At 42.4% G+C, this 16,158-nt stretch overlaps 1 protein-coding gene across 11 annotated transcripts in view; it reads right to left on the bottom strand.

The window, feature by feature from the left end:
• Nucleotides 1-588: 588 nt before the first annotated feature.
• Nucleotides 589-16,158, bottom strand: part of LOC408393 (agrin) — a 336,061-nt gene continuing 320,491 nt past the window's right edge. For 5 of the 11 annotated variants that reach the window (XM_026444279.1, XM_026444280.1, XM_006566911.3 and 2 more), the window contains 16 exons: nt 15,656-15,952; nt 15,302-15,451; nt 14,879-15,139; nt 14,626-14,772; nt 14,219-14,455; nt 10,070-10,264; nt 9,377-9,550; nt 8,687-9,023; nt 8,338-8,565; nt 7,663-8,270; nt 7,144-7,555; nt 6,786-7,039; nt 6,613-6,706; nt 6,236-6,349; nt 5,707-5,881; nt 591-5,624 (listed from right to left, as the gene is read on the bottom strand). In XM_026444279.1, coding sequence (XP_026300064.1) covers nt 5,367-5,624; nt 5,707-5,881; nt 6,236-6,349; nt 6,613-6,706; nt 6,786-7,039; nt 7,144-7,555; nt 7,663-8,270; nt 8,338-8,565; nt 8,687-9,023; nt 9,377-9,550; nt 10,070-10,264; nt 14,219-14,455; nt 14,626-14,772; nt 14,879-15,139; nt 15,302-15,451; nt 15,656-15,952 — 3,941 coding nt within the window. In that variant the 3' untranslated portion in view covers nt 591-5,366. Of the gene's footprint in view, nt 5,625-5,706; nt 5,882-6,235; nt 6,350-6,612; nt 6,707-6,785; nt 7,040-7,143; nt 7,556-7,662; nt 8,271-8,337; nt 8,566-8,686; nt 9,024-9,376; nt 9,551-10,069; nt 10,265-14,218; nt 14,456-14,625; nt 14,773-14,878; nt 15,140-15,301; nt 15,452-15,655; nt 15,953-16,158 lie in introns of all 11 variants that reach the window. The other 6 variants (XM_006566907.3, XM_006566908.3, XM_006566909.3 and 3 more) reach the window with 3 other exon arrangements.

Below are 16,158 nucleotides of genomic sequence, written 5' to 3'. Positions count from 1 at the left end.
ACAACGAATATTGAGAGAAAGACAGATAGATTTAAAAAATACTGTTTTCAGCGCCATCTTCAGTGTGCCGCAAATGAAACTCACGGAGGAAGGACGGAAAATAATAGAAGAAGGATAGAGATAGAATAAGAACTGATCGGGAGCGCCATCTCTCGAATACCGAAGACACTTCGAAGCTAAAGAGCATAGGATAAAACCGAATCGACCGAGAATAGACCGTCAACGCCATCTCTCGAATTCTCTTCGAACTTGTTCCTCGAAAAGTTTCCTCTCATATTGGAAAGATGGCGTTGATAGTCAGTTCTTATCCTATCTCTATCCTTGTCTTTCTATTTTCTGTCCTTCCTTCCTGAGTTTCATTTGCGGCACTCTGAAGATGGCGCTGAAAGCAGTATTTTTATCCTATCTCTGTCCTTCTTTCGATATCTACCGTCCTTGTCTGTACCATATATATCGCCTATGCGTAATTCGAACACGCTACGGGATTGTCAGATATCGTTTAAAGAATCGTACAAAGAAAAGTAATCGATTAACGGCAACGAAAAGGATATATGAGATGAATATAAGAGAAAAAGATTATACGCTCAATATAATCGCATAATTTATATTTGTATATACAGTCACTTTACAACGCGTACTCTTTGTTATACAGTATAGCTCACAAATACTTTAGGTCAGCGAACGGCGAATGGTCGCAGTAAAGACGGTATCAAAGTAAAAAAAAAACTGATTAAGACGATCGCCCTGTCGCGATGGGTGTTGTTCGAATGAGAAATAAACGACTCTGAACGTTTTTTATGAACGCATTTACAATCGGGAACAAGAAATCGATTTATTCTCCCTTATCGATCCTCGAGGAGGATTTCTTTCGCTTTTTTCAAAGATTTTACAACGATGATAATTTTCTCGGGAATAAAGGGAAGCTTTTAGAGGGAAAAACATCGATCCGGCGATCTCTATTTTATATAGGTTGGCAGTTGATTCTCAGGCATATGGATTGAAATTTTTCCTTCGCTACTCTGCTTTGCGCAACGATTCCCTTTCGTTTAGAAAAAAACACGCAAGCGTTTCGTGAAATTTCGACCAACGATTTTTCAAAGCGATTCAGATGTGATATCTTTATTTTTGTACCGTTTTCGTCGATTACACATTGTACATCCCAGTTCTTTTTTTTTTTTTTTTTTTTTTTCCTTTTGTTTTTTACGATAACATATTTAAATTTTAATATTCGGGACACATTCGGATTCCAGTTTAGTCTCAATTTATATTAACCGCAAAGGAAACCCGGTTTAACAATTGCGATCGACAATAAGAATATATATATATTTATATAATATAAAATTAAGATTTTTAAAAATTTTAGAATTCTCTTCTTTTCGCCTTTCCTCTTCGATGTAGCAAAAAACTTAAAATATAGTCGAAAATTTAATAATCAACTTACATATACGTATAATATATAAACGAAATCTACGAATTTCATTTTCTTAACCCTTACAAATTGAAATACATTCGATAGAAATATAATTGTAATAATAAGTTTCAAATCTAATTTTTTTCTTCTTCTTCTTCTTCTCCTCTTCCTTCTTCTTCTTCTTCTTCTTCTTTTTTTAAATATATGTATATATAAAAACGCAGTATATTCGTGAAAGCAACGTCGACGTTCGAAATAGATTTCTCTTCATTCTCGATATGAGCAAAAATCGTATGATACAAGCTGAACCTATCCTTTACAATGAAACGTATTTCTTCTTCTTCTTCTTCTTTCTCTTTTTATCTTTTTCCTTTCCATTCTCCCGGAAAAGGAGATATTACTGGCCACAAATTCGTTTCGATATGTTAAACAGCGATATTCATTGGAAGAATACAAAGAATCACATTTTCGAGAAAGAGAGAGGTGAGGGAGGGAGGGAGGGTGGAGGGGGAGGGATATGTGACGATATTGCTCGCGATCATTCAATTCAATTCTCGCTAACGAGGAACAATTTGCCCGATTATTATTCAAAGGCTTAATTATACGAAGAGAACGAGAGTACCGCTTTTCATTTTCAAATTTTTTTTTTTTCTTTTTTTCTTTTCCCGCGCAACATATATGAAAAATGGTATACGATTGCTTTCAGAGACGTTCATAACGATTATTATTATTATTATTATTATTATTATTATTATTATTATTATTATTATTATTATTTCGGAAAAAACGGCTCGTTTTATAAAAATTGTATAAGCGTCTTTATTATTTCTTGAACGAACGAACGAACACAATAAAATAGATATGTTTAAAATCACCCGACGATTCGTGCCGGAAACGAGTTATCTTTGATAAAATGATTAAGCGAAAAAGTTTTTTGGTCGATCGAACGCTCGTTTTCCTCTTAGAACTTAGTTTAGTTACCGTACGTCGATTACTTTTTAAACGTCGAACATTCCCAGACAGAAACTGTGATTATTATTATTATTATTATTATTATTATTATTATTGTTGTTGTTGTTGTTGTTGTTGTTATTATTATTGTTATTATAATTATCATTATCATTATCATTATTATTATCATTATCATTATTTACACGTCGATTTAAACGTCGAGATTGGTACGCGACGAATATTATAAATGTATAAACTTATCCATGTCTCAAAGATATGTATTTTTATATATCTCGCGCTTAGATTCTAAAAATTATACATATCTCGCGTTAAAACGTGTGCATTCGAAAAAAAGAAGAAGAGAGAGAGAGAGAGAGAGAGAGAGAAAGAAAGAGAGAGAGAAAAAAGAACCTTAAAAGTTAGAATATACATATACATGTACATGTACATGTATCTCATCCTCGACGTTCCTCGTTATTTCAATAATCGTTTCGCCCATTGATGAAACGAAAACTTTCGATTATTATTCGATTCGGTTAAACAGAGGCGCTGGAAACGTTCGACGAGACGAGCGAAAGAATCTTCGATAGCGTCTCTTTCCGCGACAAATCGGCAGTCGCCATTAACGATTAAACGAAAAAGAAATAAAGAAAAAACTTAGGCTCCTCTGCTCGACGTCGTTCGGCGTCGAGATCGTTTAATTAACTGGGCTGGGATAGGAGGGAGGGAGAGGAAGGGGGAAGGGGAAGAACGCGTTAAACTGAATAGATGGTATTGTGGAATATAGGCGATGGTTTCGTTTTCGTTCGAGCGACGAATAGAAAGAAACGAAGGAAAAGAAAGGGGGGAGGGGAGGGGAAAGGGAAAATTCTTCTTCGTAAAAGGCTCGATTCGATGAATCGTTATTACGGCTATTACTCGCTATTATTAATATTTAGGTCGCCCTTGTTAGATTTGTTCTCATTTAGGTCCGACTTATTATGCGCGCTATGCGCGACCGGCTTCTTCGCGCTACCCGCGATAGCGACACGTGTGTGTATATATATATATATATATCAACTCGTACGTAATCGGCGTATATTATATCATATTTACAAGTAGTGGTGTGACAGACAGATCCCGATCACGGTAAATCATCGGCCAGCCATACGTCGCGCTTTCATTCAGACACTCCTTCTCGTTGATCGTTCTTCGATCATATATACACACACTCACACACACACACATGCAAAGATATACACGCACGCACACATACACGTTATCGCACGTATTATTATCAATTCTTCAATCTTCAATTTTATTATATTTTCGAGGAGTTGGAATCGTTTTAACCATGGTTTTAATCAATCGATTGGAATCAATTTCGAGGATAAACTATCGATCGTTCGAATCGTGGACGAAGGAACTCGACTCGAAGATTCGAGCGTCGATACGATAATAATCGATCCTAGACGATTTATTGGTTCGTAAGCATTTTAGAAAGTTGCTCGAGGAGGGGGAGGGAGGGGGAGAAACTATTTTTCTCGTGCGCGTGTGTCGATGATTGTCGAACGGAAATGGAGTGTCTTCGAGCGAGATGAGCTCGATTCATTCTTTATAATATTCCGATTTAACCAGACATTGATCACGATCCACATATTCATTCCATTGGTATCTATCTAAAAATTTTCGTCGCATTGGTGTCCATTAAATGGAATGTAATTTGCAATAGTATTATATATATATATATATATATATATATATATATATATATATATATATATAGTAATCATAATAATATATATATATATCTATTCTTTTGCGCATTTGTAAAAAGCCTTGCCTGCCTAGAAACAACGTTGTACGGCGCGTTCGTATAATTTAATGCGTGTTACGTGTGTTTCCGTGTACGCAAGTGTGTATACATGTGAATATATATATATATATCATATTCGTTCGTCTTCTTCTTTTTCTTCGTTTTTCATTTGTTTTTTTTCCTTTTTTTTTCTTTTTTCTTACTTATTTTCCTCGTTTTTATTTTTTTTTCTCTACACTGGCGTAAATCAACAAGTCCATTAAAATACATTCTTCTATATTCTGATAATGCACGATCATTTTAAATCTCTCTACCGAAACACTCAAACATAACACCGATTTATCGCTTTGTTTTTTCTTTTTTTTTTCCTTTGTTTTTTTTTTTCTTCTCTTTTAACTATATATTTTTTTTCTCCTTTAACTCCCGCTATTTCGTTTCCTTCTTCTTCTTCTTCTTCTTTTAATTTTTTTCATTAATCAGTCTTGGCATCGTAAAACATTTATAGGTGCTTCGATATATTTCAACTTACAGAATAAAACGTCTAAACGTATAACTTTCATATCCCTTTCACGCCCGGAAACCTACCCTTACCCCACTGTTTCTTCTTCCGTCGCCCGAGTCAACCGAGTTCCACAATCATTCTTCTCTTCCCCACCCCGTTTATATACGTATACGCGTTAAATTTTATACATACGCACACATATATATATGTGTGTGTATATCCATATGTATATTTTTAATCTCGTCACCTTAAAAATATATTATTGTCCTTAGATGAGAACCTCTTTTTTTTTTTCTTTACTCCTCTTTATACCCTTTCGTTTCTTCCCTGGTCGTTCCTCTTAATTCTTCTTTAGCTTCTAGAAACTCGGGATAATCTCCTCTTTCTACGACTATAACGAAAAAATAAATAATTATTATTAGCTCGCTACGTTATTGGATCCACGTGGATAGGTAAGATCTGGCTTTTCCTCCAAGGAAATTCACTTCCTTCCTTCCTTCCTTCCTTCCTTCTTTACATTTCGTTACAATCCTCGTCCCTCTCGTTTACCCAGAAACGAACACCACCAACGCTCACTCCCGCGTCCGTCTTTGTCTCGTGTTTTTTCAGGCTTGGTGTTAACTCGTCGAGGACAAGAGGGTCGTCCACTCGACAAGCGTGGCCAGAGGCGACGTCACGTTGACAATCGTCGTTTCCGGGATTCGTTATCATACATCGTTGTCGTGACAATACTCGATCCTTCGCCTGCCAAGTTGAAGACGGCGTTTGTCCACGACGAAGTCCGACACGCACCCTTTGATTCCGCGATGGCCTGGCTTCCCGCCCACGAAAAGCTTGCCGTTCGTCGTTAGCAACGTCATCTCTGTGGACACTTTGACAGGAGCCGAGTCGTCCACCTGTATCATCGACGTTCTCCGCCTTCTCGACGCTCTGATTTGATGGAACACGCCATCGTCCACCCGTTCCTGAATCGAAATTCGAGAATTCTTGGCATTTCGTCGAAAGAGAGAAAAGGAATAAGAATATAAAATCGAAAGAAATACGAACCCTGCTTCTCAGCGATATCTGCTCGTTTTTGCTTTTGTACGTGAGAAGCACTTGGCCCCCGTGCAACGACAGGATCAGATGCTCCACTTTTCCTCTTCCGATCCAGGCAATCAGACCATCCGGGTGCGTGGTTCTCAATCTCAGCTCGAATTTATTCGACTGTTGACCCTTTCGCCTAAAATATCGTTCGATCGTTTATCCTTTGTTCCAAGGTGTACGTTCATCTGGAGCGAACATCGAGCTACGTGCCGAATAGCAAGGACTTAAAACGTAGCAAGCAGTGTTCAAAGAAACGAAAGAAAGAAAAGAGAAATAGGGATAAAAAGTATCACATAACCCCTCCATCCCTCCCTTCCCATCTCTGTCAAGCTTGGTTTCGAGAAAAGGTGCGATGGTATCGGCATTCTTATTAAAAAGAAAAAGGAAAGAAGACAGACAGTGGTCGGATACTACAGGCACATAGAACGTAGGTGTATACGTATATCCCTCAAACGAGTACATCACAGCTAATTCTTCAGTAGAAACTTACTCCGTGTAATCGTAACTCTCGTAATCGTAGTCGACATCCTCCTCCAAGTCGTAGTCGGAGTAGGAAAACTCCTCAAAGTACTCGCCGAGGGTAGTATTAGTCGAGTTAGTTACACTAGCCGGTGTTACACAATCAAAAGGTTAGTGATGATCGAAGAGAAAAGGATCTAATTAATTCTACTAGTTTATTAAGAAACTAATTATTAATAGTCGAACAAAGCCTAACTTTGGTGCTCCTAATCTCGGAATAATACCTTGACAAGGTGTGATGCAAGTGTGACGTGACTTTTTATAGGAGAGATATTATGCGAGATAGAAAACTTTGATGGAAACGTAATCGAACGATATGACATGATAGTTTCGATCGATTCGATTTACCTTCTTCCGTTTCGGTGCCTGAATTGCAGGAAATTGTCACCCTTGAAACGGACCGGCCTCTCCGTTAATTCCGTCGACACGTCGTAGCCCATGACTGTTGGAAAAATTCGAATTAAAAAAAGAAAGGAATTTTCAACGATTGATTTCGCGGAGAAAATTGTTGGCGCACTCACAAAATTCGCAGTGAAGGCCGTTGTAACCGGTAGCACACTTGCACAGGTAACTGTTCAACAGAGGTAGACACACTCCGCCGTTGTGGCAAGGATTTTCGTTGCTGGGACACGGTAGGCCGTCGTAGATTTCCGTGTTATGCTGTGTAACATTCACGGCTAGATTCTGATAAGTTTTCCCATTAACCATCAATCTTTGTATCGCCCCTACCAAACCGGTCCTTGCGCCGGCCAATCGATGAATCTCTCGCCAATGTCTAAAATTTATAAAAAAAAAAACAAAAATACATTTTCTTCAAATTTCAAAAAAAAAAGAAGAAAAGAAAAGAAAAGAAAAGAAAATTCGTTTATCACGACTCACTTAAGACCGCCGACGTAAAGAGGCATTTCCAAGTTCAGCTCCGTTAATGGACTTCCCGATAAACCTCTCGCGACCGTTCCATCATCCAATTGGAGAACACCCTCTCTTCCCAGCCTGCTGATTCGAACACAATGCCACGTGTCGAGAGTAACCGGGTCCGGGGAAGTAATATTGGCGATACCACTTCCAAGATTGAATCTGAACTCGAGTTTCGCTTGGACCAAGTTTAGACTAATGAAATCACCCCGCCCGTTGTTCAACTGGCCATTGTAAAGTAGCAAACCGTCGCTGGCGTGCGTGAGGAACCATAATTCGATAGAGAACGCTTTCGCCACGCCCTCCAAACATGGTAGCTCGAGGAAACCGTCCCCCGACATTTCGGGTATCAACAGTTCCGTCAACTCCGCATCCACTGTACCATCAGATCCATCGATTCACCGATCGTTTGTAATAAAAGGTGAGGAAAATTAATAATAATAACAATAACAATAATAACAATAATTTAACAATTTCACTTACGTATTTCGCAATGTTCGCCGGTCCTCCCCGGGGGGCACTTGCAGACGTAACCACCCTGGGGGAGAATATCGCAAGTGGCCCCGTGTTGACAAGGCTCCCCTATGCAAGGATCCAGAGACTCCTCGCAATTTCTACCCGTGAACTGAGGCGGGCAGATGCATCTGTAATTGGGCGGCTCGTATTTCTCAACCGCGTAATTTCCATGCTCGTAACCGTTCTCGTAATCGACCTCGTAATCGTAATCGCACTTGGACGTGGCGCAACGTTTCCTCGCGTTCTTCTTCGACCTGCGTTCACGATCGACCAGGGTGCAATGAGTCCCTTTGCACCTCACGATGTTCATCCCGCTTTTGCTCCTCCCCTTGCCCCGTTTCTGGATCCTCCTGCACTCGTGCCCGTTGCACAGGTCCTCCTCGAAGATCGGCTGGCAGGTGGCACCGTTCTGGCAAGGGAGATTGGCGCACGCGTTCTCCCCGCACTCCTTCACGCGATACGTCTCCAGGATCTCTTTGTCGCGGCCCACGTGGAGATCCACGTGGATTCGATTGATCTTCAACTTTCGTATGCAACCGAGGAAACCGTGATTGGTCCCGATATTCTCGTAAACCCTGTCCAAACGTTTTCAACGAGGTTTGTTATAACCCTAGGAAAGAATTTTTATTCGAGATCCCTTACTTGGAGTAATTGGTGGGCATATTCCCGACGAACGTGTCTTGATTCAGATCCAAGGATTTCAACATTCCTTGACTCTGCCCGACCACGTCCTCCCCGTCGTTGAAGATCAAAACGCCGTCCTTGTGGTACCGTTTCGCCGCCACGCTGTGGAACGTCTTCATTGTGACCCTTTCGGGGGAAGTTAGGATCACGGGCCCGTTTCCCAAATTGTATCTGAACTGCACGTGCCTGTGTGAGAGAGTATAATAAAATTTTTCACCCCCGAAATAAGCATCGTTCGAGATGGAAATTAATGGTATTGGTGGTGAAGTTTGGTGTACTAATTCGTGAGATAACACAAGTACGGTACCCGTCGACGATAGCTAACGAGACGAAATCCCCTGTGCCGTCGCTCTTCTGCTGGTTGTAAAGTATAATCCCGTTGTCGGCGTACGTCTTGAACTCGACCTCGACGCTGAACTTGTGGTAAGCCTTCAATCTGTTCATCCTGACGTAGCTCTTACCGTCGAACGACGCCACCTCGTAATCCCTTTTGTTCATCTCCTCGCAGAATCGGCCTGTGTAATTCGGCCGACAGATGCAAACGAACGTGGCGCTCGGCAGATCGATGCAGGTCGATGTCGCGTGACACGGATACGACAGGCAGGCACGGAACTCCTCGGTCGGTGTAACGGGCACGTAATTAGCTGGAAATAGGGTCAATTAGATTCTTTTCTTGGTTTGAAAGGAGGGGGGGGAAAGGGGCGCAAGAAAAGGAGAGTCGTTTCCGCCCGAGAGAAAAAGAAGAAAAAAAAGCCCTCCCTTTTCCTTCTCTTTCTTCTCCAGTTTCAACGACACTTTGTTCTCGTTTTTCGAAAGTTGATACGGAAGAACGGTTTTTTACTCGAAGAAAATTGCTGCTGCTCGCTTCCTCCCGTTTCGTACTTCTCTTCTACTTGAGTAGAGAGAATCGCGAGCCACGTTTCGCGAGAAAGGGATTCAGATGCATATATGTATGTAATAAGCGAGAAAAGGGAAAAAAAGGGAGGATCGAATTTACCGAAACATTCCTGCCTGTCGCTGGTCTCCGCGTATCCCTCGGAGCAAATGCAGCCCCCGTTCGAGCACTCGCTGTTGGGGATGGTGCAATCCTTGTCGTCGGTACACAGATCTCCCAGCAAAGCGGTGACCACGCGGATCGTTGCCGGGGTAGGTCTGTACGCGGCTGCCACTCCTTGGAAATAGAATTATCCGATGAATCGATGTCTACGAATTGCCGTTGCTTCTCTCGAGGAGGGGAAAAAAAAAAAAAAAGGGAAAAAAAAGAAAATATTCCTCGTACGAACGATATCGATCCGATTACCGATGTCGAGCGGATCCGGAGTTAACCAGCAAGAGGATTTAGAGACGTACGCGCGTACGCACGTAGACAGACGAGAGCACCGCGTGTAACCGCGGAACGTATATAAATTCAGTAGCATTTATCCTATTTCGAACTGTTAATTGTGTCGCGGTGAAAGCATTATTTCGCAACGACGAAAATTACGAAGCCGTGTTACGTGTTAACGCAAAAGGTTAGAACGGAACATTGATGTTTGACGGATAATAATAATAATAATAAAAGTGATATAGAAATTCGTCGAATAAAATTCCTCTCTCTCATTGAATTACATATAATTTTTACGATCATAAATTTAAATTATATAGATGCGAATAAGGAGAATAAAATTGGAAATGTGGTCTCGAGTTTTACCGTGCTTTAAATTATCCCTGTCGATCGTGATGGTTTCTTGATGCGCCCTGTGAGTGTAAAAATAGCGTGGATCCGGTTCCGGCACCAACAGATGCCTGGTAGATTTCGATAAAGGTGAAATGGCGGCCGCCGGTTGGGTGTACTGCACCGCCGTGTACCTTTTAACGGGGAAGTCCGTGTTCACCATTGGATCGTCTGAAAATTTTCCACAATTTCTCTGTTGCCGTGGAGGATGCAATAATTTGCGATAATTTCGCGAAATCGTAATACGTAACGCTTATTAACGTATGTATATTTTCAGAGAGACGCAATCGAATTTTCTCATTTTCTCGAATTTTTCTCTTTAATCGTTCGTCGAATATTTTTCAGATCGTCGTTGATTGAAAGGCGTGAAACACACCGTACGGTAATTTAAACCCCCATCCTAAATTCTCTTCCGAATCAATAACTGCAGATTAATTAAAAACCGCGACAACTGTCCTCGCTACATTTCGACCTAATTAATTACCATGCCCCGACGACACGACACACGGTCCTCCCGACCGCTAAATTCCGTGATAAATTTCGAATCCTATCGAAGCGTCGAGCCGATCAAATCGCGTACCGATGTATACACAACAGGAGAGTTTCCCCGGTGGGGGAAAAGTAGAGAAAATTGCGAATTCTTCTGAAAATGATGAAAATCGAAAAGCTAATTTCATCGACGATGGCAAATCCCTACAAACGAAGGAATCGAAGACAGATTGATAGGATTTTAATTACTTTCCAATCGTATCCTTGCTTCCTGTTATTCCATTGTGTGCATTTTCCATTCCACTTCCTCCCCTTCCCCTTTCGACTTTTCTACGCGCCGCCCTATACACCCCCCTTCGGTACACTTCTCTCGATAAAATCAACTCCTTTATCGACTGCGAGACAAACTTTTCCTCTCTCTCTCTCTCTCTATCTTCTTTGGTCCCCGATAAAAATATATTCCACTCGAGGGATACGAGGGAGGAAACGATCGAGGAGGGGGTTGAGAATTGCGAGAGGGGGATGGATTCAGTCAATTTAAGAGTTGGGCGATTGGCGGGGAAGAGAATCTGACGGGGGAATGCGAGTTGACGTTTACGAACGTTCTTGGCGAGAATTTCTTTCCCGATCCGGTTTCCGACGGTCCTCCTCGGAACCTTTTCATCGGACCCCGGGGGAGGCTTTATCGACATTTCCCTGTTCCATTATTTCATTCCATTCCCGTTTATTTTACAAAGAGTAGCAGCGAAGAACCGGGAGCGGGATTAGCCTCGTATTTATCCGTTCGAAGCGTGGAATTTCGATGAAGTTGGAAGTTGGGATAAGAGGGGAAGTTGGAGAGGAGGATGCGTCGAACGAGTCTAGTTTTCATTCTCCCCCAATTTTTTTTTTCTTTCCTTCTTTCTTTTTTTTTTCCATCGAATCCACCACGACTCGACGTTGATCGACGAAAAATAAGCGCATCGGCGACGAGTTCAAAGGTGAACGACCTCGCTACGCGTAATTGAATATCGAAGACGAGGAGGAGATTGCCTCGGCGTGAAAATATTTTCTCTCTCTTATTCTTAATAATATAATTGGCGCGAGACAACTTAACTTCTCGTTTCTCGAGTCGATAGAGGAAATGAATCGCGACTCGCCATCCTTGAGAGAAATAATCGATTTCTTGCAAAACAACTAGGCCAAAATCATGACGTACCAATTCACCTTCCATCCTCTACAACGTTTAATCGTCTCGTGGCGATCCTCCTCGATCACCCAACGAAATATCCATTCTTCCTCTTTCGTCTATCCTCCTCTCTCTCCTTTTCCCCTCTCTCTTTCCTCGAAGAAATCGCGATATTTACCAAATCGACGTCGACCACGCGCGGTTTCATCCCCCATTCGCGGAATACCTGCGCTTCCTTCTCGAGGAGAAGGGCGCGTTGCCTCGTTGCCCGTGAAACGGAGGAAGAAGAGGAGGAGGAGATGGGAAGAGGGGGATTGGTTCGCGTGCACCGAGTAATCTGATTTATGTTTGACTCTCCGTAGGAGACGAGGAGTCCTGGGAAAGAAGAACTTTTTAAGAGATTGACTTTCAGCGAAGAGGAGGACTACGAGGGGGGAGGAGAGCTGAGCAATCGAAAATAAGGGGCGAGAGGTTACGGGGAGGAGACTAGGGGGAGGGGATTCTTTAATAGATTCCGACGTTTCGCGAACTTTGTCAGTGTGGAAACGCGGAATAGTCCGGAGGAGCGACAGCTGGGGACGACGGTTTTTTTTCCACCTTCTCCTCGTTCCCGCCTCGTCCCGAGAATTTATCGACTTTGAGCCGCCAACTTGGAGACGATTTCGAATTCCGCTATACACTTTTTCGTTCGATTTCTGATGATGATTTTGCTTTTAGGAGCAAAAGAAAAGGAAAAAGAAAAGAAGCTTCTCGATTTCGATCGATTTCTCGGTTTCGAAATTACGAACACGGCTCGCTCTATTTAAAAAAAAAGAAAGAACGAGGGAAGAGTTTATTTTTAAAAGTTAAAAAAATGAGAAATGAACTTGGAAGAAGATGTACAAGTTGTGCGACGAGTTACAAGAGTCATATTTACTATTTTTATTTGGCTCGCTTGTTATAAATGCGCGTAAACTTTTTAAAGACGTTTCTCTAGAAAAAGAAAGAAAGAAAGAAAGAAAGAAAAGGATACAAAGGGAAAGTAAAATAAAGTTTCGAGCTAATCCAAGATTTAAGAAGCCAAAGTGCGGAACTTTCTTCCCAATTACTTGGTCCACGTGAAGTTGGCGGAATTCGTGGCCAGAGGCATGCAAAGAGGAGAATTGTTCCCGGGACAGATTTATCGGGGAAGCGCGACACCCGAGCGAAATCCTTCTACGGTGAATTTATGGCGGACAACGGTATCAAAAAGCAGTCGATACCGCATTCGTTCCAAGTTGGTTGGAGGGAGGGAGGAAGCTTTAGATCTCTCGCGGGCTAATTTATTTTGATGGCGGAACTGCGCTTAACGGCCGGTTCAAGACGTTTCGTTACAGTTCCTTTACGTTCCTTGCGATGCTAAGTTCCAGGCACGGGCATATCTCACACAGGGACCACTTAAGACGGAGAGGAGAGCTCGCTTCGAGCTCGACGGTGATTTAGTTAAATCCACCTTTGGCGCTTAGTTTCACGAGTTAACGTCACCAACTTTCTTACAATTTACCTACGAACCGGGGATACCGTGCTCCTGGGATAAAGAGGAATTCTGTATCAAGCCTCGATCTTTCGTACCTTTCAATCCCGTGATTTCGTTCGAGCCAGCTCCACCTTTCCAATATAATTCCACTCCACCACGGTGGTTGTAAGAGTGAAATTTAAACTCGCTTTGCTTTGCTTTCTTCTTACCGCTTCTTAATCCGGTATGCTTCCGGTTTCTTTTATTTTTTTTTTCTCTTTCCTCTTCTTCTTCTTCTTTTCACTTTGAAAAGAAATCGATCGTCCGCGGAGGATTAATTACGGAAACAAAAAAAATTAGCAAAAAGAAAGCAAGCGGCAAACGTTTCGGGTGTAAAGGGATTATAAACATATATGTATACATGTTAGTAGAAAGTTGATAAGTTTATTATCACGTAATGGATACACAAAGAGTTAGATGTTAGTTCTCCTAGTTCTCCTACTTGAAGCTCCAGTATATTCCATATAATACGCTTGTCCCTAATTAAGTTAATTCTAAAATTTCTGCGAACCCTCGAAATCGTTACGACGTATCACTTAAACCTGCTCTTCCTTATTTATCGTCTAACTTCTTAAATATTATACATATGTATATATACGTATATTCGTCATCTTCTAATTATCGCAAACACAGACACATTTATCCTTACTGTTATACATATTTACTACGAGATCGATCGATCTACAAAAAAATTCGAGAACAATTTCGAGAGAAAAGAAAGGAAAAAGAGAGAGAATCCTCTCTCCTTATTTATTCCACGCTACACATGTACGAGCGAAGGGAACGAAATATTCATAGACAAGACGATCGAATCCCCGTGTTCCGACAGTTGAATCCAATTATATTCGCCCGAGAATATTCTCGGCCGTTGCACGGGGAGTTTAGTAATGCAGAATATAAGGCGGCCTGTACGGCGTACGTTCAGTGAACCCACCTCTGCAGTGGCCAAAGGCCTGCGTGACCACGTCCGCCTGGTGGCGACAAGCGTACAGCCTGAGCTCGCATTCGTTGTCGTATGTCTGTCCGTCACTACCGCAAACCGGCACGGACGGTATGTCCGATGGACAAGACGACGGACAAACGCAGTGCGGGCCACCGATCTCCGAACATTGGCCGCCCGAATAGCATTCCAGCTCGTTGCAAGACGTCGGTATCGGCGGTATCGTGTCGGCTGCAAGCACATTGAACGAACCCCATTAAACCGATCGATGCGAATTATTGGATCCCGCATTATCGTGATTTATACGAGGTGATTTTGGCAGATGGAATGGGACGAGGATACGTATATGTATATATCCTCGAACCGTCGAGGAGGGTTCATTAGAAAGAGGCTCGTAATACCTGAGTAGCAACCGGTAAGCGTTAATATCTTGTTGTGATCGGTACAAATGGTACATTTTTGACCCTGGATGTCCGGTTTGCAGACGCAACGACCAGTCATTTGCTCGCAATCCTCCCTGACGGAGCCGAAAAGGGAGCAGCCGCACGCTGAAGCGATCGAGTGAAAAAGAATTTATTTCCAATAATAGATCAGTCTCTCTCTCTCTGTCTCTTTAATATGGAGATATAATAATCCATCAAAACGTGTGCTTACGTATGCATCCTTGATGGCCCTCGCTGATTTTAGGCAAACCCCAGTAACCGGGCATGCATCTATCGCATTTCAGGCCGCCTACGCCCGGTTTGCACTCGCACTGTCCGGTCTCTGGATTGCAGGTGTCAGAAACACTGCCTAACCTGTTGCAATTGCACAAACTCGGGCAACCTGCACCGTTGGGTCCCCGCGCTGCTGTCTTGCCATCCGGACAGCAGCCATGCCAGGAATCCGAGCACTTGACGACTTGGGTTCCTTGGGCTAGATAATTGGTAATAATTTCCATTCGTGACTCGCGTATTATCTCACTCTATCTATATCTATCTATGATACACTTGAGATAACACGTTACAATAAATCGAAAGAATATTATCAATCGTCAAGATATTTTTAAAGAGCGATACCCTAAGAATTTTCCTCTACCTTTTCTACAGCATCGTGCCAATCGCGTCGTCTGATGGCAGTAACTGTTGCTGGGGCAATCTCGTCGTTCCGGGCCGTTACCGCAATCGTACTCCTTTCCATCCGCGTCGACCAACGGGGGATCGCCATTGCAAGGTTTCACTTCCATACCTGCGTGCACGAAGACGTATTTGAATATTTCGCCCACCAGTTTCTCAATCCTGTCCCATCCCAAAGTTAATCCAAATATTAATGCGTTACTTTAATATCAACGAGGTTAAAAATTGCGGAAATAATGAAAATTTTGTCTACGGGGAGAGGAAAATAGAGGGAGGATACATCGAATTATTATTAGGGCGAAGCTTTCTTGCGAACCTTGGCAAAGATCTAGGGGTCTGGGTCTTAGCTCTTGCTGCCTCTGGCAAGCTTCCATTTTCATGGCGCAGAGGGACGAATAGGTCCTGAGATCGCTGCCGCAAACAGGGCGCATATTTTCCTGGGATATCGAGGCGCAATCGAACTTGCAGCTGCACCTTGGATAATCGTCCGGGCCGAGCTCGCAGGTCGCCTCGAAGTCGCAGTTAATGTTCTTGCAAGCTTCGCGTACCTGGGTGCTGGTCACGTCGACCGCGGTGGTGGCCAATCGAACGACCGCAGGCGTCGACATCGTGGCTATTAGTAGAAGCGGTTAAGGGGATGGTTAAAGTAGTTAAAGCTGTTAGACGCAAGATGTCGTTAGATAGTTAGTTTCGTTAGAGAGTTTGTTGCCGGGGAGGTTTAATGTCTCGTGGACGAGCTCGGTAACAGGCTCGTCGACGTTAATACGAGTTAAAAATCGCGAAATTTCCAGATCGGATCTTTGCTCGCGATTGAAAATT

The sequence above is a fragment of the Apis mellifera genome, linkage group LG12 (assembly GCF_003254395.2).
Source record: "Apis mellifera strain DH4 linkage group LG12, Amel_HAv3.1, whole genome shotgun sequence".
Classification (NCBI taxonomy): domain Eukaryota; kingdom Metazoa; phylum Arthropoda; class Insecta; order Hymenoptera; family Apidae; genus Apis; species Apis mellifera.
This window is presented reverse-complemented; position numbering and strand designations above follow the sequence as displayed.